The sequence below is a fragment of the Diorhabda sublineata genome, chromosome 6, assembly GCF_026230105.1.
Source record: "Diorhabda sublineata isolate icDioSubl1.1 chromosome 6, icDioSubl1.1, whole genome shotgun sequence".
NCBI classification, from domain to species: domain Eukaryota; kingdom Metazoa; phylum Arthropoda; class Insecta; order Coleoptera; family Chrysomelidae; genus Diorhabda; species Diorhabda sublineata.
The window spans coordinates 185,225-208,212 of NC_079479.1; the positions used below are offsets into that span (position 1 = coordinate 185,225).

General features: G+C 30.3%; 1 protein-coding gene across 1 annotated transcript in view; it reads left to right on the forward strand.

Annotated features, from left to right (window-relative positions):
* LOC130445129 (transcription factor Sp9) overlaps nt 1-22,788 on the forward strand; it is a 32,972-nt gene extending 10,184 nt beyond the window's left edge. The window contains exon 2 of the mRNA XM_056780645.1: nt 21,254-22,788. Coding sequence (XP_056636623.1) covers nt 21,254-22,606 — 1,353 coding nt within the window. The 3' untranslated portion in view covers nt 22,607-22,788. The remainder of the gene's footprint in view (nt 1-21,253) is intronic.
* Nucleotides 22,789-22,988: the final 200 nt, after the last annotated feature.

The following is a 22,988-nucleotide window of genomic DNA, read 5'->3' on the forward strand; positions in this document are numbered from 1 at the left end:
AATTGTTTTGTATCTCTTTTTATCGTAACTATCTAACAAGGAAAGATAATATAGTGAATCTTCTTTTTTAACAAACTTCGTGGCCATTTCCTCATCGATATTTCACGTCAATGTTTCTGTCTACTTTCTAATTTCGACGATAATCATTATTCTTCTTTTTTATCTATGAATAACGTTGTTTTTAGTACGATATGTCAGTTTAAATCAATCTATATAGTTAATTGGTGATTATTAATCGTACAAATATTAGTAAATATTTAATTGGAGTAAGGTAAATGTCAATTTTCTATTCTGAATTTCTAATTTACAAGATAATTTATCAAAACTCGTAAATATCTTTTTTTCTATCGTACTTATCCAATATTTTTATTTGCACACCTGTTATTTCGATGTTTTATAAAAGAAATTAAACGTTTTTCATTTATAACAAATATCTAAAATGTCAATAATTGTTTTGTATCTCTTTTTATCGTAACTATCTAACAAGGAAAGATAATATAGTGAATCTTCTTTTTTAACAAACTTCGTGGCCATTTCCTCATCGATATTTCACGTCAATATTTCTGTCTTCTTTCTATTTTCACGTTGACTTTTATTCTTCTTTTTTATCTATCAATAACGTTGTTTTTAGTACGATATGTCAGTTTAAATTAATCTATATAGTTAATTGATGATTATTAATCGTACAAAAATTAGTAAATATTTAATTGGAGTAAGGTAAATGTCAATTTTCTATTCTGATTTTCTTATTTACAAGATAATTTATCAAAACTCGTAATTATTTAACAAAGAATGACAACACAACGAATCTAGCTCTTCAGTCTTCTTTTTTAACAAATCTAGTGGCCTTTTCCTCATCGATGTTTGTCTTGATTTTTGTATTTTGTTAGTTTTTGATATGTCATCCGATTTTTATTATTATTATTATTATTATTATTATTATTATTATTAAGATCGTTTCCTCGGCTGGTAGTAATAAGACTGAAGCTGAATGTTTCGTTTTTATTATTTTTTTATGTTGATTAAGAATGAACGACCCTACAGAGGTTCGAGAAATAAAAAGTGAAAAAAAAAATTAAATAAACCTTCGAGAGATCGAAAAATAAAAGCCGGCACTAGGTGAAAGAAATAAGTGTCAGTCACCGGAGCGGTGTGGTCAATTGTGAGACCTCTTTAGTTTTTGACAGGGCGATAAAAGATATACGATTTTTTTTTATACTATTTTGGTCCCGGTAGCATTTTTAATACCTACGAACCGCGTCCGATTCTATGATGTATGGTTCACCTCAGCGCGATGACCTCTGATGAATCAGTTTCTACACTCATTCGTATTCCGAGAAACAATTTTTTTCAACCGACTTTCATATAACAAAAAATTTACTACGATTCACAATTTGTGTCTTTATATTTGAAATTTGAAATATATTTGCATCGTTTTTAACTATTTTTTCATAGTTGAGCAAATGTTTAATTGGAGGAATGTAAATGTCGATTTTTATTTTCCAATTTACAAAATAATTTGTCAAAATTCGTAAATATCTTTTTTTCTATAGTAATTGTTTAATATTTTTATTTGCACACCTGTTTTATAAATGAAATTAAACGTTTTTCATTTCTAATAAATATCTAAATAAAACCTAAAATGTCAATAATTGTTTTGTATCTCTTTTTATCGTAACTATCTAACAAGGAAAGATAATATAGTGAATCTTCTTTTTTAACAAACTTCGTGGCCATTGCCTCATCGATATTTCACGTCAATGTTTCTGTCTTCTTTCTAATTTCGACGATAATCATTATTCTTCTTTTTTATCTATCAATAACTTTGTTTTTAGTACGATATGTCAGTTTAAATTAATCTATATAGTTAATTGATGATTATTAATCGTACAAAAATTAGTAAATATTTAATTGGAGTAAGGTAAATGTCAATTTTCTATTCTTATTTTGCAATTTACGAGATATTTTATCAAAACTCGTAAATATCTTTTTTTCTATCGTACTTATTCAATATTTTTATTTGCACACCTGTTATTTCGATGTTTTATAAAAGAAATTAAACGTTTTTCATTTCTAATAAATATCTAAATAAAACCTAAAATGTCAATAATTGTTTTGTATCTCTTTTTATCGTAACTATCTAACAAGGAAAGATAATATAGTGAATCTTCTTTTTTAACAAACTTCGTGGCCATTTCCTCATCGATATTTCACGTCAATGTTTCTGTCTTCTTTCTAATTTCGACGATAATCATTATTCTTCTTTTTTATCTATCAATAACTTTGTTTTTAGTACGATATGTCAGTTTAAATTAATCTATATAGTTAATTGATGATTATTAATCGTACAAAAATTAGTAAATATTTAATTGGAGTAAGGTAAATGTCAATTTTCTATTCTTATTTTGCAATTTACGAGATATTTTATCAAAACTCGTAAATATCTTTTTTTCTATCGTACTTATCCAATAGTTTTATTTGCACACCTGTTATTTCGATGTTTTATAAAAGAAATTAAACGTTTTTCATTTCTAATAAATATATAAAATGTCAATAATTGTTTTGTATCTCTTTTTATCGTAACTATCTAACAAGGAAAGATAATATAGTGAATCTTCTTTTTTAACAAACTTCGTGGCCATTTCCTCATCGATATTTCACGTCAATATTTCTGTCTTCTTTCTATTTTCACGTTGACTTTTATTCTTCTTTTTTATCTATCAATAACATTCTTTTTAGTACAATACGTTAATTTGAATTAATCTATATAGTTAATTGGTGATTATTGTTGTTGTAATAATTTGTATTAATTCAACATATCTATAAATGTATGTAAATGCGGGGTCCAGTGAATAATTCGGTATTTTCCCAGCAGCTACCTTTCTACCCACACGAAATTCTCATTATAAGTCGTAGGACCTTCTGTATTTTTTTTTCTCTCGGTAGTAATTAATTTTTCAGGTAATAAATACATTGGGAATACAGAAGCTAATTCCCTTTCGAAACCTACGCGTTTCGAAACACAAAATATTCCTTATTACCTCTATAATGAACAATATATTTATTTATCGAAGATGCCACGGGTTTTAATTAATACGAAACTAATTTAAATATATATATATATATATATGTATATATATAAAAAGTACGATTTTAACAAGGGAAAGGCCGTTTGGTTATAATATTAATACATTCCTAATGATTTTCGAGTAGTTTAACACGTTTGGGTGTTTACCGAAATGTTATTTCCAATAAACGTGTAAATTTTTTGGTTGTATAACCGCGTAAATAATAGCCGGGAGTGTTATTTTAATAGCAGTTAACAAGCCGAAAACCAACAACAAAAAAATCGTTGACGACATGACACTTTTTAGATGGTAACTCGTTACCATTCGTATCCGATGGCGTTTCAAGTAAATTTCGGTGGTTTCCACCCTCGCCAGCTGTCTTGTTAGCCGCGTCTACTTTGTATACCAATCAATTTTCCATTATCATTTTTGAAAGTATATTTGAAGTTTATTATGGTGTCGGAGAATACATCATTATTAAAAATACATTTCACCCGCGATACACACAATATAAAAGCACGCAATATTTTTATTTGCATACATGTTATTTCGATGTTTTGTATATGAAATGAAACGTCTTTCGTTTCTAATAAACATTTAAAATGTCAATAATTGTTTTGTATCTCTTTTTATCCTAATTATCGAACAAGGAAAGATTATACAGTAAATCTTCTTTTTTAACAAATCTCGTGGCCATTTCCTCGTCGATGTTTCACGTCAATGTTTCTGTCTTCTTTCTATTTTAACGATGACTTTTTTATCTATGAATAACATTCTTTTTATTACGATATGTCAGTTTAAATTAATCTATGTAGTTAATTGGTGATTATTAATCGTACAAATATTAGTAAATATTTAATTGGAGTAAGGTAAATGTCAATTTTCTATTCTTATTTTCCAATTTACAAAATAATTTGTCAAAATTCGTAAATATCTTTTTTTCTATAGTAATTGTTTAATATTTTTATTTGCACACCTGTTTTATAAATGAAATTAAACGTTTTTCATTTCTAATAAATATCTAAATAAAACCTAAAATGTCAATAATTGTTTTGTATCTCTTTTTATCCTAATTATTTAACAAGGAAAGATAATATAGTGAATCTTCTTTTTTAACAAACTTCGTGGCCATTTCCTCATCGATATTTCACGTCAATGTTTCTGTCTACTTTCTAATTTCGACGATAATCATTATTCTTCTTTTTTATCTATGAATAACGTTGTTTTTAGTACGATATGTCAGTTTAAATCAATCTATATAGTTAATTGGTGATTATTAATCGTACAAATATTAGTAAATATTTAATTGGAGTAAGGTAAATGTCAATTTTCTATTCTGATTTTCTAATTTACAAGATAATTTATGAAAACTCGTAGATATCTTTTTTTCTATCGTAATTATTCAATATTTTTATTTGCACACCTGTTATTTCGATGTTTTATAAAAGATATTAAACGTTTTTCATTTATAACAAATATCTAAAATGTCAATAATTGTTTTGTATCTCTTTTTATCGTAACTATCTAACAAGGAAAGATAATACTGTGAATCTTCTTTTTTATCTATGAATAACGTTGTTTTTAGTACGATATGTCAGTTTAAATCAATCTATATAGTTAATTGGTGATTATTAATCGTACAAATATTAGTAAATATTTAATTGGAGTAAGGTAAATGTCAATTTTCTATTCTGATTTTCTAATTTACAAGATAATTTATGAAAACTCGTAAATATCTTTTTTTCTATCGTAATTATTCAATATTTTTATTTGCACACCTGTTATTTCGATGTTTTATAAAAGATATTAAACGTTTTTCATTTATAACAAATATCTAAAATGTCAATAATTGTTTTGTATCTCTTTTTATCGTAACTATCTAACAAGGAAAGATAATATAGTGAATCTTCTTTTTTAACAAACTTCGTGGCCATTTCCTCATCGATATTTCACGTCAATGTTTCTGTCTACTTTCTAATTTCGACGATAATCATTATTCTTCTTTTTTATCTATGAATAACGTTGTTTTTAGTACGATATGTCAGTTTAAATCAATCTATATAGTTAATTGGTGATTATTAATCGTACAAATATTAGTAAATATTTAATTGGAGTAAGGTAAATGTCAATTTTCTATTCTGATTTTCTAATTTACAAGATAATTTATGAAAACTCGTAGATATCTTTTTTTCTATCGTAATTATTCAATATTTTTATTTGCACACCTGTTATTTCGATGTTTTATAAAAGATATTAAACGTTTTTCATTTATAACAAATATCTAAAATGTCAATAATTGTTTTGTATCTCTTTTTATCGTAACTATCTAACAAGGAAAGATAATACTGTGAATCTTCTTTTTTATCTATGAATAACGTTGTTTTTAGTACGATATGTCAGTTTAAATCAATCTATATAGTTAATTGGTGATTATTAATCGTACAAATATTAGTAAATATTTAATTGGAGTAAGGTAAATGTCAATTTTCTATTCTGATTTTCTAATTTACAAGATAATTTATGAAAACTCGTAAATATCTTTTTTTCTATCGTAATTATTCAATATTTTTATTTGCACACCTGTTATTTCGATGTTTTATAAAAGATATTAAACGTTTTTCATTTATAACAAATATCTAAAATGTCAATAATTGTTTTGTATCTCTTTTTATCGTAACTATCTAACAAGGAAAGATAATACTGTGAATCTTCTTTTTTAACAAACTTCGTGGCCATTTCCTCATCGATATTTCACGTCAATGTTTCTGTCTACTTTCTAATTTCGACGATAATCATTATTCTTCTTTTTTATCTATGAATAACGTTGTTTTTAGTACGATATGTCAGTTTAAATCAATCTATATAGTTAATTGGTGATTATTAATCGTACAAATATTAGTAAATATTTAATTGGAGTAAGGTAAATGTCAATTTTCTATTCTGATTTTCTAATTTACAAGATAATTTATCAAAACTCGTAAATATCTTTTTTTCTATCGTACTTATTCAATATTTTTATTTGCACACCTGTTATTTCGATGTTTTATAAAAGATATTAAACGTTTTTCATTTATAACAAATATCTAAAATGTCAATAATTGTTTTGTATATCTTTTTATCGTAATTATTTAATAAAGAAAGCGAATCTAACTTCATTCTTCTTTTATAACAAATCTAGTGGCCATTTCCACATCGATGTTACACGTCAATGTTTCTGTCTTCTTTTTATACTAACGATGACTTTTATTCTTCTTTTTTATCTATCAATAACATTCTTTTTAGTACCGATATGTCAGTTTAAATTAATCTATATAGTAAATTGATGATTATTAATCGTATAAAAATTAATTATGTTTGAGTTTTACCCAGAACTGAAACAACGAAAAAAAAAAAAAAAGATGAATGGCGATACCAGATGTTTGTTGCCCGTACTGGGAATTCAAAAAATATCGCGGTCTCGGTCCCAAACGAAAAATAATCTTCATATTTCCTGTCGAAAATCGATTTAGTTTTCGAATTTCACGGCGTTTTAATCGAACGACTCCATTAAAAAGTACATTTCGATATTTTTTTTTATCGAATTTAACTACTGCAATTAATGTTGTTTATGTAGTTACTTGGGGATTTGGTGCAGTTGAAAATTTTCCCCAAATGCTCTTTTCAAAGGTAAACAAATCCGATATTTACAGGTACAAGGGATTACAACCTTTTGTTGGGACATTATGGGCGCTCTCAACAGCTATCCGACAATACTTCATAATCCGCTTTGTTGGCATTTTCGGGTGTACGTGTAATTCAACCGAAAATGACGCTTGTAGTTTGTTTACTCGACTCTCGACATGAATAATACTCTGAATGTGTTCGAAAAGCAGGAAACATTTTCGTACACGGAGTCGAAAATTATCGAAAAAATCCAGTTTTTCATATTCGTTTTTGAGAAAAAACATTTTTTAACATGACAAAGATTGTAAAAGCTAAAAAAAAACAAACATACAAACATAAAAATAACTAAATAAACAATAAAATATCAATATACAAAAGAAAAACACGATTAGTAACAAAATTATAGGTAAAAATTAGTATACAGTATGTCCGGAATAAACTTTTCAGTAAAAATACCCTCAAATAATCGGGGAAAACGAGAAAAAAAAAACGATATCGGCGAGTGATTGTGCATTTTTTTGCACTGTAAAATATCGAGCCGTCAACTAATTAGTAAATAGATGAAATTGAAGGCTTACGAATTGAGTAAACGGATTCAAAGATGAATAAGGATGTTTATATGATAAAAAATTGGTTTATAAACGAAAAAATTACAATCTTGTCACGATTTAATGGTGATTAGATCACTAGATTTGATCCTACGAAGTACCGCTAGATCGAGAGATGTTTCCAAATCGATATAAAGTAGTACAAGTACCGAACCTTGTGGCACCCCATACGAATTTCGTTTTTCGTATTTCGTATTAATCATCGTTATAATTGCGTCGTCGGGGTTGACGTAACAACGATTGTTTTTTTTTTTTTTTTAAATTCTTCGAATACATTAATATTTCTAATTTCCGTAATGGCAGTGCCCGTACCGCAACCTTTTTTTATATATTCTTTCGATAGCGTCGGTTTCTAACAAAGTCACTTCCAAGAGGTAAAGGTAATCGCTTCGGGCCGCAACTAACCCCCTTTCATTTAACCTCCCAACTTCAACTCATTAGTTCGTATCACCCGAAGGAATTATGTATATTACAAATGCATACTTCGGCCGTAGTCGAAATGATATAACAGGATCGGATCCTTCGAATCGATTTCCAAAAATACTTTCGACAATCGAATGCGATTGTGTATTTAACGTCGAAGTAAGCGTCGAACTGTCGAAATGTCAAACTGTCAAACTTCATTACGGTAATGTCGGTTATGTCGTATTTAAATCTCAATTTATATTTGTTGTTTGTTTATCCGATCCGACCCTGTTCGAATACCGATTCGAGGAATAAATAAAGCCGTTCACTGCTACTGGCTTTTCTCTGTCAAAAAAATAATTGTTTGTCAATCTTAACGTGATAACCCGCGGCCATTTTGAGGAGTTTCTTTTAGTCTTCACCGGCTACCGTCTGCGGGTTTTTTTTTGTTGTTGTTGTGTGCAAATTTTATTATTTCGATTTATTTTGTTAACGATAAAATTTTGCAGTTTTTATACCGAATTGCGATATTTCCGATATTAAATATTGATTGTAATAAAGGACTTTCTTCGTATTTTCCTCGGGTAAGTATAATAAATCTCTTTCAAGTGACAATTTTCGATGCGAAAATAATTAATGACCGTGAGATATACACCGTACGCGGTTATCGATTGCATGTTTCAATTCCGAATTGTCACTTACCTATAATGAATAATTTCTTATTTAAACAGTGTCGCTATTATCAACTCGGTATGATTAATAATGAAAATACGTCGTTTTCGCTTATTATAATTAATTATTTCGCACCAATCGGTACTACAGTTCGGCCTAATCTGATATAACTAAATACCAATCGAACAGCCCTTGGATTAGGGGTTGTAATCGACCTAGGAAGTCCAACTACTCTCTCGGGATCCGGGTAGGACTAAATCCTGATCTGCGACGGTTAGCACCTTAATTCCAGGATCGGTATTAACAGTGGATTGTAGATATACGGAAGAAAGACAAAAATGCATCCTTGGGGAACCCCGGCGTTCATTTCAAACCATGGTTCAAGTATAAACGTAATGAACGCGGCTGTAGATATCCAGGGATGTCTGGATACTTGGTGACATAGTTAAACCCCAATTAGGATCGAGGTTAACTACGTAGAAGTTTGAAATGTGTAATTAAATTAACTATTTTGATGAAAGATTTAAACAATGACAAAATGTAATTGTTATTTTATTAATCGTTGTACATTTTGGAAAAAATTTGACTTGGAAATATATGTGGTGACCGTTATTTCGATGTTAAAAAGAGATATCTTGGGGCAATGAGGACGGGAGCGGTCACTCGGGCTACTCTTCTACTTTTTTTTAATTCTTTGTGCGGTGGCTGAATATTGCGTGTCGGCTCGCGACAAGGAGGCGCCAACATTTCATTAAGTTTTTAGATTAAACGCGGCACTACTAATATTTAGAAGGTCTTTCCGGGACACAAAAACATAAAAAAAAACAAATAACCGATCCTACGAAAAGTAGATTAGTTGTAGCGTGTCTTTGAAAAATCGTTATTTTTCTATATTTCTCTCGAATATTATTTATCTATGTGTTTAATTATACATTTTTGACGTTGACGCAACCCGTCATTCGAATTAATCGATTATTTCGAAATATTATTCATCAATAAATACATTTTTGTATGAATAAAATCGATTAATTATTACATTTATCGAAATTTTAACGAAAATCGTTGTTTTTCTATATTTCTAGTGACCCGCGACTCGAATTTTATTTATCTATTTGTTTGAACGTACGTCGAGGTTTAATTATACATTTTTGACGTTGACGCAACCCGTCATTCGAATTAATCGATTATTTCGAAATATTATTCATCAATAAATACATTTTTGTATGAATAAAATCGATTAATTATTACGTTTATCGAAATTTTAACGAAAATCGTTGTTTTTCTATATTTCTAGTGACCCGCGACTCGAATTTTATTTATCTATTTGTTTGAACGTACGTCGAGGTTTAATTATACATTTTTGACGTTGACGCAACCCGTCATTCGAATTAATCGATTATTTCGAAATATTATTCATCAATAAATACATTTTTGTATGAATAAAATCGATTAATTATTACATTTATCGAAATTTTAACGAAAATCGTTGTTTTTCTATATTTCTAGTGACCCGCGACTCGAATTTTATTTATCTATGTGTTTGAACGTACGTCGAGGTTTAATTATACATTTTTGACGTTGACGCAACCCGTCATTCGAATTAATCGATTATTTCGACATATTATTCATATATAAATACATTTTTGTATGAATAAAATCGATTAATTATTACGTTTATCGAAATTTTAACGAAAATCGTTGTTTTTCTATATTTCTAGTGACCCGCGACTCGAATTTTATTTATCTATTTGTTTGAACGTACGTCGAGGTTTAATTATACATTTTTGACGTTAACGCAACCCGTCATTCGAATTAATCGATTATTTCGAAATATTATTCATCAATAAATACATTTTTGTATGAATAAAATCGATTAATTATTACGTTTATCGAAATTTTAACGAAAATCGTTGTTTTTCTATATTTCTAGTGACCCGCGACTCGAATTTTATTTATCTATGTGTTTGAACGTACGTCGAGGTTTAATTATACATTTTTGACGTTGACGCAACCCGTCATTCGAATTAATCGATTATTTCGACATATTATTCATATATAAATACATTTTTGTATGAATAAAATCGATTAATTATTACGTTTATCGAAATTTTAACGAAAATCGTTGTTTTTCTATATTTCTAGTGACCCGCGACTCGAATTTTATTTATCTATTTGTTTGAACGTACGTCGAGGTTTAATTATACATTTTTGACGTTAACGCAACCCGTCATTCGAATTAATCGATTATTTCGAAATATTATTCATCAATAAATACATTTTTGTATGAATAAAATCGATTAATTATTACGTTTATCGAAATTTTAACGAAAATCGTTGTTTTTCTATATTTCTAGCGACCCGCGACTCGAATTTTATTTATCTATGTGTTTGAACGTACGTCGTGGTTTAATTATACATTTTTGACGTTGACGCAACCCGTCATTCGAATTAATCGATTATTTCGACATATTATTCATATATAAATACATTTTTGTATGAATAAAATCGATTAATTATTACGTTTATCGAAATTTTAACGAAAATCGTTGTTTTTCTATATTTCTAGTGACCCGCGACTCGAATTTTATTTATCTATTTGTTTGAACGTACGTCGAGGTTTAATTATACATTTTTGACGTTGACGCAACCCGTCATTCGAATTAATCGATTATTTCGACATATTATTCATATATAAATACATTTTTGTATGAATAAAATCGATTAATTATTACGTTTATCGAAATTTTAACGAAAATCGTTGTTTTTCTATATTTCTAGCGACCCGCGACTCGAATTTTATTTATCTATGTGTTTGAACGTACGTCGTGGTTTAATTATACATTTTTGACGTTGACGCAACCCGTCATTCGAATTAATCGATTATTTCGACATATTATTCATATATAAATACATTTTTGTATGAATAAAATCGATTAATTATTACGTTTATCGAAATTTTAACGAAAATCGTTGTTTTTCTATATTTCTAGTGACCCGCGACTCGAATTTTATTTATCTATTTGTTTGAACGTACGTCGAGGTTTAATTATACATTTTTGACGTTGACGCAACCCGTCATTCGAATTAATCGATTATTTCGACATATTATTCATATATAAATACATTTTTGTATGAATAAAATCGATTAATTATTACGTTTATCGAAATTTTAACGAAAATCGTTGTTTTTCTATATTTCTAGCGACCCGCGACTCGAATTTTATTTATCTATGTGTTTGAACGTACGTCGTGGTTTAATTATACATTTTTGACGTTGACGCAACCCGTCATTCGAATTAATCGATTATTTCGACATATTATTCATATATAAATACATTTTTGTATGAATAAAATCGATTAATTATTACATTTATCGAAATTTTAACGAAAATCGTTGTTTTTCTATATTTCTAGTGACCCGCGACTCGAATTTTATTTATCTATTTGTTTGAACGTACGTCGAGGTTTAATTATACATTTTTGACGTTGACGCAACCCGTCATTCGAATTAATCGATTATTTCGACATATTATTCATATATAAATACATTTTTGTATGAATAAAATCGATTAATTATTACGTTTATCGAAATTTTAACGAAAATCGTTGTTTTTCTATATTTCTAGTGACCCGCGACTCGAATTTTATTTATCTATTTGTTTGAACGTACGTCGAGGTTTAATTATACATTTTTGACGTTGACGCAACCCGTCATTCGAATTAATCGATTATTTCGACATATTATTCATATATAAATACATTTTTGTATGAATAAAATCGATTAATTATTACGTTTATCGAAATTTTAACGAAAATCGTTGTTTTTCTATATTTCTAGTGACCCGCGACTCGAATTTTATTTATCTATTTGTTTGAACGTACGTCGAGGTTTAATTATACATTTTTGACGTTGACGCAACCCGTCATTCGAATTAATCGATTATTTCGACATATTATTCATATATAAATACATTTTTGTATGAATAAAATCGATTAATCATTACGTTTATCGAAATTTTAACGAAAATCGTTGTTTTTCTATATTTCTAGCGACCCGCGACTCGAATTTTATTTATCTATGTGTTTGAACGTACGTCGTGGTTTAATTATACATTTTTGACGTTGACGCAACCCGTCATTCGAATTAATCGATTATTTCGAAATATTATTCATATATAAATACATTTTTGTATGAATAAAATCGATTAATTATTACGTTTATCGAAATTTTAACGAAAATCGTTGTTTTTCTATATTTCTAGTGACCCGCGACTCGAATTTTATTTATCTATTTGTTTGAACGTACGTCGAGGTTTAATTATACATTTTTGACGTTGACGCAACCCGTCATTCGAATTAATCGATTATTTCGACATATTATTCATATATAAATACATTTTTGTATGAATAAAATCGATTAATTATTACATTTATCGAAATTTTAACGAAAATCGTTGTTTTTCTATATTTCTAGTGACCCGCGACTCGAATTTTATTTATCTATTTGTTTGAACGTACGTCGAGGTTTAATTATACATTTTTGACGTTGACGCAACCCGTCATTCGAATTAATCGATTATTTCGACATATTATTCATATATAAATACATTTTTGTATGAATAAAATCGATTAATTATTACGTTTATCGAAATTTTAACGAAAATCGTTGTTTTTCTATATTTCTAGTGACCCGCGACTCGAATTTTATTTATCTATTTGTTTGAACGTACGTCGAGGTTTAATTATACATTTTTGACGTTGACGCAACCCGTCATTCGAATTAATCGATTATTTCGACATATTATTCATATATAAATACATTTTTGTATGAATAAAATCGATTAATTATTACGTTTATCGAAATTTTAACGAAAATCGTTGTTTTTCTATATTTCTAGCGACCCGCGACTCGAATTTTATTTATCTATGTGTTTGAACGTACGTCGTGGTTTAATTATACATTTTTGACGTTGACGCAACCCGTCATTCGAATTAATCGATTATTTCGACATATTATTCATATATAAATACATTTTTGTATGAATAAAATCGATTAATTATTACATTTATCGAAATTTTAACGAAAATCGTTGTTTTTCTATATTTCTAGTGACCCGCGACTCGAATTTTATTTATCTATTTGTTTGAACGTACGTCGAGGTTTAATTATACATTTTTGACGTTGACGCAACCCGTCATTCGAATTAATCGATTATTTCGACATATTATTCATATATAAATACATTTTTGTATGAATAAAATCGATTAATTATTACGTTTATCGAAATTTTAACGAAAATCGTTGTTTTTCTATATTTCTAGTGACCCGCGACTCGAATTTTATTTATCTATTTGTTTGAACGTACGTCGAGGTTTAATTATACATTTTTGACGTTGACGCAACCCGTCATTCGAATTAATCGATTATTTCGACATATTATTCATATATAAATACATTTTTGTATGAATAAAATCGATTAATTATTACGTTTATCGAAATTTTAACGAAAATCGTTGTTTTTCTATATTTCTAGTGACCCGCGACTCGAATTTTATTTATCTATTTGTTTGAACGTACGTCGAGGTTTAATTATACATTTTTGACGTTGACGCAACCCGTCATTCGAATTAATCGATTATTTCGACATATTATTCATATATAAATACATTTTTGTATGAATAAAATCGATTAATTATTACGTTTATCGAAATTTTAACGAAAATCGTTGTTTTTCTATATTTCTAGTGACCCGCGACTCGAATTTTATTTATCTATTTGTTTGAACGTACGTCGAGGTTTAATTATACATTTTTGACGTTGACGCAACCCGTCATTCGAATTAATCGATTATTTCGACATATTATTCATATATAAATACATTTTTGTATGAATAAAATCGATTAATTATTACATTTATCGAAATTTTAACGAAAATCGTTGTTTTTCTATATTTCTAGTGACCCGCGACTCGAATTTTATTTATCTATTTGTTTGAACGTACGTCGAGGTTTAATTATACATTTTTGACGTTGACGCAACCCGTCATTCGAATTAATCGATTATTTCGACATATTATTCATATATAAATACATTTTTGTATGAATAAAATCGATTAATTATTACGTTTATCGAAATTTTAACGAAAATCGTTGTTTTTCTATATTTCTAGTGACCCGCGACTCGAATTTTATTTATCTATTTGTTTGAACGTACGTCGAGGTTTAATTATACATTTTTGACGTTGACGCAACCCGTCATTCGAATTAATCGATTATTTCGACATATTATTCATATATAAATACATTTTTGTATGAATAAAATCGATTAATTATTACATTTATCGAAATTTTAACGAAAATCGTTGTTTTTCTATATTTCTAGTGACCCGCGACTCGAATTTTATTTATCTATTTGTTTGAACGTACGTCGAGGTTTAATTATACATTTTTGACGTTGACGCAACCCGTCATTCGAATTAATCGATTATTTCGACATATTATTCATATATAAATACATTTTTGTATGAATAAAATCGATTAATTATTACATTTATCGAAATTTTAACGAAAATCGTTGTTTTTCTATATTTCTAGTGACCCGCGACTCGAATTTTATTTATCTATTTGTTTGAACGTACGTCGAGGTTTAATTATACATTTTTGACGTTGACGCAACCCGTCATTCGAATTAATCGATTATTTCGACATATTATTCATATATAAATACATTTTTGTATGAATAAAATCGATTAATTATTACGTTTATCGAAATTTTAACGAAAATCGTTGTTTTTCTATATTTCTAGCGACCCGCGACTCGAATTTTATTTATCTATGTGTTTGAACGTACGTCGTGGTTTAATTATACATTTTTGACGTTGACGCAACCCGTCATTCGAATTAATCGATTATTTCGACATATTATTCATATATAAATACATTTTTGTATGAATAAAATCGATTAATTATTACATTTATCGAAATTTTAACGAAAATCGTTGTTTTTCTATATTTCTAGTGACCCGCGACTCGAATTTTATTTATCTATTTGTTTGAACGTACGTCGAGGTTTAATTATACATTTTTGACGTTGACGCAACCCGTCATTCGAATTAATCGATTATTTCGACATATTATTCATATATAAATACATTTTTGTATGAATAAAATCGATTAATTATTACGTTTATCGAAATTTTAACGAAAATCGTTGTTTTTCTATATTTCTAGCGACCCGCGACTCGAATTTTATTTATCTATGTGTTTGAACGTACGTCGTGGTTTAATTATACATTTTTGACGTTGACGCAACCCGTCATTCGAATTAATCGATTATTTCGACATATTATTCATATATAAATACATTTTTGTATGAATAAAATCGATTAATTATTACATTTATCGAAATTTTAACGAAAATCGTTGTTTTTCTATATTTCTAGTGACCCGCGACTCGAATTTTATTTATCTATTTGTTTGAACGTACGTCGAGGTTTAATTATACATTTTTGACGTTGACGCAACCCGTCATTCGAAATAATCGATTATTTCGAAATATTATTCATCAATAAATACATTTTTGTATGAATAAAATCGATTAATTATTACATTTATCGAAATTTTAACGAAAATCGTTGTTTTTCTATATTTCTAGCGACCCGCGACTCGAATTTTATTTATCTATGTGTTTGAACGTACGTCGTGGCTTAATTATACATTTTTGACGTTGACGCAAGCTGTCATTTGATATAATCGATTATTTCGAAATATTATCCATCAATAAATACATTTTTGTATAAATAATATCGATTAATTATTACATTTACAGAAATTTTAACATTTTTCTATATTTCTATTGATCCATAGATAAAACAATGTATTAGATAGCAACGTGACTTAAAAAATGACTTTAATAGTAAATTGAAACGTGACGTATCCTTTGCATCAGTCTGTCAAAGTTTCAATCAAGATTTTAGACCCCCGTCAAGTCAAACAATAAGTCTACTATTCTTTATAGAGTGTATTCAGTAGTCGTCAATTTTTTTTTTCATTAATTGGTTTTCAAAGAGCAACCGATTCGTGAGAAATGTCCTATCAAACACCCCATGACCCAATATATCATTTATTGTATATTATTAATTTTAAAATAAATGTGAGATGACGATTTATCAAAAAAAAAACACCCTTTAATACTATAATAAATTATAATTTTTGAATTTTCGTTCGGGGTTATTTCGTTAAAAGAAACCCTAGAAGTAGCCCTTAAATCCCTCTAACAAACTAGATCCTATTACTTATAGTAAAAGTTTATCTAATTGGCGAAAACTGACCACGTCGATTCGAGACGCGTTTCGAATTACGACGTTTCGACCTTTTACAACTTCGGATCGTTACGGCGGCGTCACGGTCGAACATAACCTCACCAAATTAGGATTGGATTTCAACTAAAAAGATATCGGGAAAACGCATCTAGAAACGAGGGTCGATCCAAAAAATTTTCGAAAAAGACCTAACCAAAATAAGTGATTCGAACGCGCCCGGACGGACTACGAAAATACCAATTCCATGTTTGGACCGTTTAAAAACGTATTTTTTTTGGAATTTGCGTCTAAGATTTGATGTTTTCTGGTAAACAAATGATGATAGATCGTTCAAAATTGACAGTTGACAGTTTAATAGACAGACGTCAATATATTCGAAGAAACGTCAACGAGCAACTTTTTTTTTGGATTGAAAATCGTCTTAAAATGAACTTCAAAATTGACAGTTGACAGTTTAATAGACAGACGTCAATATATTCGAAGAAACGTCAACGAGCAACTTTTTTTTTGGATTGAAAATCGTCTTAAAATGAACTTCAAAATTGACAGTTGACAGTTTAATAGACAGACGTCAATATATTCGAAGAAACGTCAACGAACAACTTTTTTTTTGGATTGAAAATCGTCTTAAAATGAACTTCAAAATTGACAGTTGACAGTTTAATAGACAGACGTCAATATATTCGAAGAAACGTCAACGAGCAACTTTTTTTTTGGATTGAAAATCGTCTTAAAATGAACTTCAAAATTGACAGTTGACAGTTTAATAGACAGACGTCAATATATTCGAAGAAACGTCAACGAGCAACTTTTTTTTTGGATTGAAAATCGTCTTAAAATGAACTTCAAAATTGACAGTTGACAGTTTAATAGACAGACGTCAATATATTCGAAGAAACGTCAACGAACAACTTTTTTTTTGGATTGAAAATCGTCTTAAAATGAACTTCAAAATTGACAGTTGACAGTTTAATAGACAGACGTCAATATATTCGAAGAAACGTCAACGAGCAACTTTTTTTTTGGATTGAAAATCGTCTTAAAATGAACTTCAAAATTGACAGTTGACAGTTTAATAGACAGACGTCAATATATTCGAAGAAACGTCAACGAGCAACTTTTTTTTTGGATTGAAAATCGTCTTAAAATGAACTTCAAAATTGACAGTTGACAGTTTAATAGACAGACGTCAATATATTCGAAGAAACGTCAACGAGCAACTTTTTTTTTGGATTGAAAATCGTCTTAAAATGAACTTCAAAATTGACAGTTGACAGTTTAATAGACAGACGTCAATATATTCGAAGAAACGTCAACGAGCAACTTTTTTTTTGGATTGAAAATCGTCTTAAAATGAACTTCAAAATTGACAGTTGACAGTTTAATAGACAGACGTCAATATATTCGAAGAAACGTCAACGAGCAACTTTTTTTTTGGATTGAAAATCGTCTTAAAATGAACTTCAAAATTGACAGTTGACAGTTTAATAGACAGACGTCAATATATTCGAAGAAACGTCAACGAACAACTTTTTTTTTGGATTGAAAATCGTCTTAAAATGAACTTCAAAATTGACAGTTGACAGTTTAATAGACAGACGTCAATATATTCGAAGAAACGTCAACGAGCAACTTTTTTTTTGGATTGAAAATCGTCTTAAAATGAACTTCAAAATTGACAGTTGACAGTTTAATAGACAGACGTCAATATATTCGAAGAAACGTCAACGAGCAACTTTTTTTTTGGATTGAAAATCGTCTTAAAATGAACTTCAAAATTGACAGTTGACAGTTTAATAGACAGACGTCAATATATTCGAAGAAACGTCAACGAACAACTTTTTTTTTGGATTGAAAATCGTCTTAAAATGAACTTCAAAATTGACAGTTGACAGTTTAATAGACAGACGTCAATATATTCGAAGAAACGTCAACGAGCAACTTTTTTTTGGATTGAAAATCGTCTTAAAATGAACTTCAAAATTGACAGTTGACAGTTTAATAGACAGACGTCAATATATTCGAAGAAACGTCAACGAGCAACTTTTTTTTTGGATTGAAAATCGTCTTAAAATGAACTTCAAAATTGACAGTTGACAGTTTAATAGACAGACGTCAATATATTCGAAGAAACGTCAACGAACAACTTTTTTTTTGGATTGAAAATCGTCTTAAAATGAACTTCAAAATTGACAGTTGACAGTTTAATAGACAGACGTCAATATATTCGAAGAAACGTCAACGAACAACTTTTTTTTTGGATTGAAAATCGTCTTAAAATGAACTTCAAAATTGACAGTTGACAGTTTAATAGACAGACGTCAATATATTCGAAGAAACGTCAACGAACAACTTTTTTTTTGGATTGAAAATCGTCTTAAAATGAACTTCAAAATTGACAGTTGACAGTTTAATAGACAGACGTCAATATATTCGAAGAAACGTCAACGAACAACTTTTTTTTTGGATTGAAAATCGTCTTAAAATGAACTTCAAAATTGACAGTTGACAGTTTAATAGACAGACGTCAATATATTCGAAGAAACGTCAACGAACAACTTTTTTTTGGATTGAAAATCGTCTTAAAATGAACTTCAAAATTGACAGTTGACAGTTTAATAGAGAGACGTCAATATATTCGAAGAAACGTCAACGAACAACTTTTTTTTGGATTGAAAATCGTCTTAAAATGAACTTCAAAATTGACAGTTGACAGTTTAATAGACAGACGTCAATATATTCGAAGAAACGTCAACGAACAACTTTTTTTTTGGATTGAAAATCGTCTTAAAATGAACTTCAAAATTGACAGTTGACAGTTTAATAGACAGACGTCAATATATTCGAAGAAACGTCAACGAACAACTTTTTTTTTGGATTGAAAATCGTCTTAAAATGAACTTCAAAATTGACAGTTGACAGTTTAATAGACAGACGTCAATATATTCGAAGAAACGTCAACGAACAACTTTTTTTTTGGATTGAAAATCGTCTTAAAATGAACTTCAAAATTGACAGTTGACAGTTTAATAGACAGACGTCAATATATTCGAAGAAACGTCAACGAACAACTTTTTTTTTGGATTGAAAATCGTCTTAAAATGAACTTCAAAATTGACAGTTGACAGTTTAATAGACAGACGTCAATATATTCGAAGAAACGTCAACGAGCAACTTTTTTTTTGGATTGAAAATCGTCTTAAAATGAACTTCAAAATTGACAGTTGACAGTTTAATAGACAGACGTCAATATATTCGAAGAAACGTCAACGAACAACTTTTTTTTTGGATTGAAAATCGTCTTAAAATGAACTTCAAAATTGACAGTTGACAGTTTAATAGACAGACGTCAATATATTCGAAGAAACGTCAACGAACAACTTTTTTTTGGATTGAAAATCGTCTTAAAATGAACTTCAAAATTGACAGTTGACAGTTTAATAGACAGACGTCAATATATTCGAAGAAACGTCAACGAACAACTTTTTTTTTGGATTGAAAATCGTCTTAAAATGAACTTCAAAATTGACAGTTGACAGTTTAATAGACAGACGTCAATATATTCGAAGAAACGTCAACGAACAACTTTTTTTTGGATTGAAAATCGTCTTAAAATGAACTTCAAAATTGACAGTTGACAGTTTAATAGACAGACGTCAATATATTCGAAGAAACGTCAACGAACAACTTTTTTTTTGGATTGAAAATCGTCTTAAAATGAACTTCAAAATTGACAGTTGACAGTTTAATAGACAGACGTCAATATATTCGAAGAAACGTCAACGAACAACTTTTTTTTTGGATTGAAAATCGTCTTAAAATGAACTTCAAAATTGACAGTTGACAGTTTAATAGACAGACGTCAATATATTCGAAGAAACGTCAACGAACAACTTTTTTTTTGGATTGAAAATCGTCTTAAAATGAACTTCAAAATTGACAGTTGACAGTTTAATAGACAGACGTCAATATATTCGAAGAAACGTCAACGAACAACTTTTTTTTGGATTGAAAATCGTCTTAAAATGAACTTCAAAATTGACAGTTGACAGTTTAATAGACAGACGTCAATATATTCGAAGAAACGTCAACGAGCAACTTTTTTTTTGGATTGAAAATCGTCTTAAAATGAACTTCAAAATTGACAGTTGACAGTTTAATAGACAGACGTCAATATATTCGAAGAAACGTCAACGAACAACTTTTTTTTTGGATTGAAAATCGTCTTAAAATGAACTTCAAAATTGACAGTTGACAGTTTAATAGACAGACGTCAATATATTCGAAGAAACGTCAACGAACAACTTTTTTTTGGATTAAAAGTCGTTTTAAAAGATTCGAAGACGTTTTTTTGGACGATTACCAAATTATAAATATGTTTAGGTTATAAATATCGATGAATCGAATAAATTATACCCTAATGAAATGAAATGAAATGAAGTGTCGCCGAATTTTATGCAATATATTATAATTTGACGGAACGAAATTTTGATACGAATTTTTTCTATTGTTCCAGGATCATCCTAGTCTTCGCGGTACACCTTTGGCGATGTTGGCTGCCCAGTGCAATAAACTATCCAATAAATCGCCGCCTCCGTTAGCCGACGCGGCCGTCGGTAAAGGTTTCCATCCGTGGAAGAAGAGTCCGCAAGGAGCTCCGTCGCCCGGCAGCACATGCGTTTCGTCGTCATCGAATTCGTTATCGTCCCAAAGATCATCGTCCGCTTCTAATCCGACGTACTCCTCCAGATCGATAATGACGTCGTGTTCGAGCGTTCCGACAACAGCTTCCTCCTACGGAAGCGATCTTTATTTCCCCGGAGCCACTACTCAATCGCCGGCCGTAGCCGACAATTCCCACGTACACCATCATCATCATCATCAAAGTTCTCTATTGGGGAAAGTGGAAGGAGCCGCCACAGCTCATCATACCGCTTTGGGATCGGTTTATTCGAGACACCCTTACGAAACGTGGCCGTTTAATACGATGTCCACCGCCACCCATCATTCCGGTATCAAAAGCGATACCGTAGCTTCGGCGAACGCTTGGTGGGACGTCCATTCGACCGCGGGTAGCTGGTTGGATATGAGCGGAGCGGCGGCGGCGGGTATGCACGCTCAAATGGCGGCCAATTATTCGCCGGATTATTCGAGTTTGACGCATTCTTTAGCCGCTTCTAATCATTTACTTTCGTCCGGTCAACACCTTTTGCAAGATACTTACAAATCGATGTTACCTGGCGCCCAATCTTCGTTCGGTTTACACGCCACCGGTTCGACGCCTTCTCCTACCGGCGGCGCTACGGGAGGACTACCTCCGCAAGTACCTTCGCCCAGATCTCAAAGACGATACACCGGTCGAGCTACTTGCGATTGCCCCAATTGCCAGGAAGCCGAAAGATTGGGCCCGGCGGGGGTTCATTTGAGAAAGAAAAACATACATAGTTGTCATATACCCGGTTGCGGGAAAGTCTACGGGAAAACGTCGCATTTGAAAGCGCATCTTAGATGGCATACGGGCGAAAGACCGTTCGTTTGTAATTGGTTGTTTTGCGGCAAAAGATTCACCAGATCCGACGAATTGCAGAGGCATTTGAGAACGCACACCGGCGAAAAACGATTCGCTTGTCCGGTGTGCAATAAACGCTTCATGAGATCCGATCATTTGGCCAAGCACGTCAAAACGCACAACGGTAACGGCAAAAAAGGTAGTTCGGATAGTTGCAGCGATTCGGAGGAAAATAGTCAAAGCGATTTGACGAATAACGTCAATTCGCCGGCTTCGATTAATCAAACGCCGCCGCCTCCGTCCAACATGGGCTTAGATATGGTGACGGGCTTGGACGTTAAACCTCCGGGATTAGTTTGAGGCAGGTGGGGCCCTACGCTGCTCTACCCTAGTTATCCACGCTAGCGTGCGGCCCCTCCCCACCCCACGACGAAAGTGATATTTTGTTATAATTAAAAGTTTTGTAAATAAACATTTTATAAAAAAACGGCGTACAACTTTGTGATATTTACAATAAATCATCCGTTCGAGTTGATCTAATATCGAAAATTTTCTTTTTCCCGCGCAAATCATCAGGATTAAATACCTCCCCCGAAGTATTACTGACAAAATTCGAATCTGCCATCGAAATCATCCCCGTTAAGTGCTCGGAGAAGACGTTCGTTAGTTGTTAGACGGCGCGTCGTTAACAGAGCCCGTTATTAAAAATTTCCGGTACGTCTACTACATTTGGTAGCGGGGA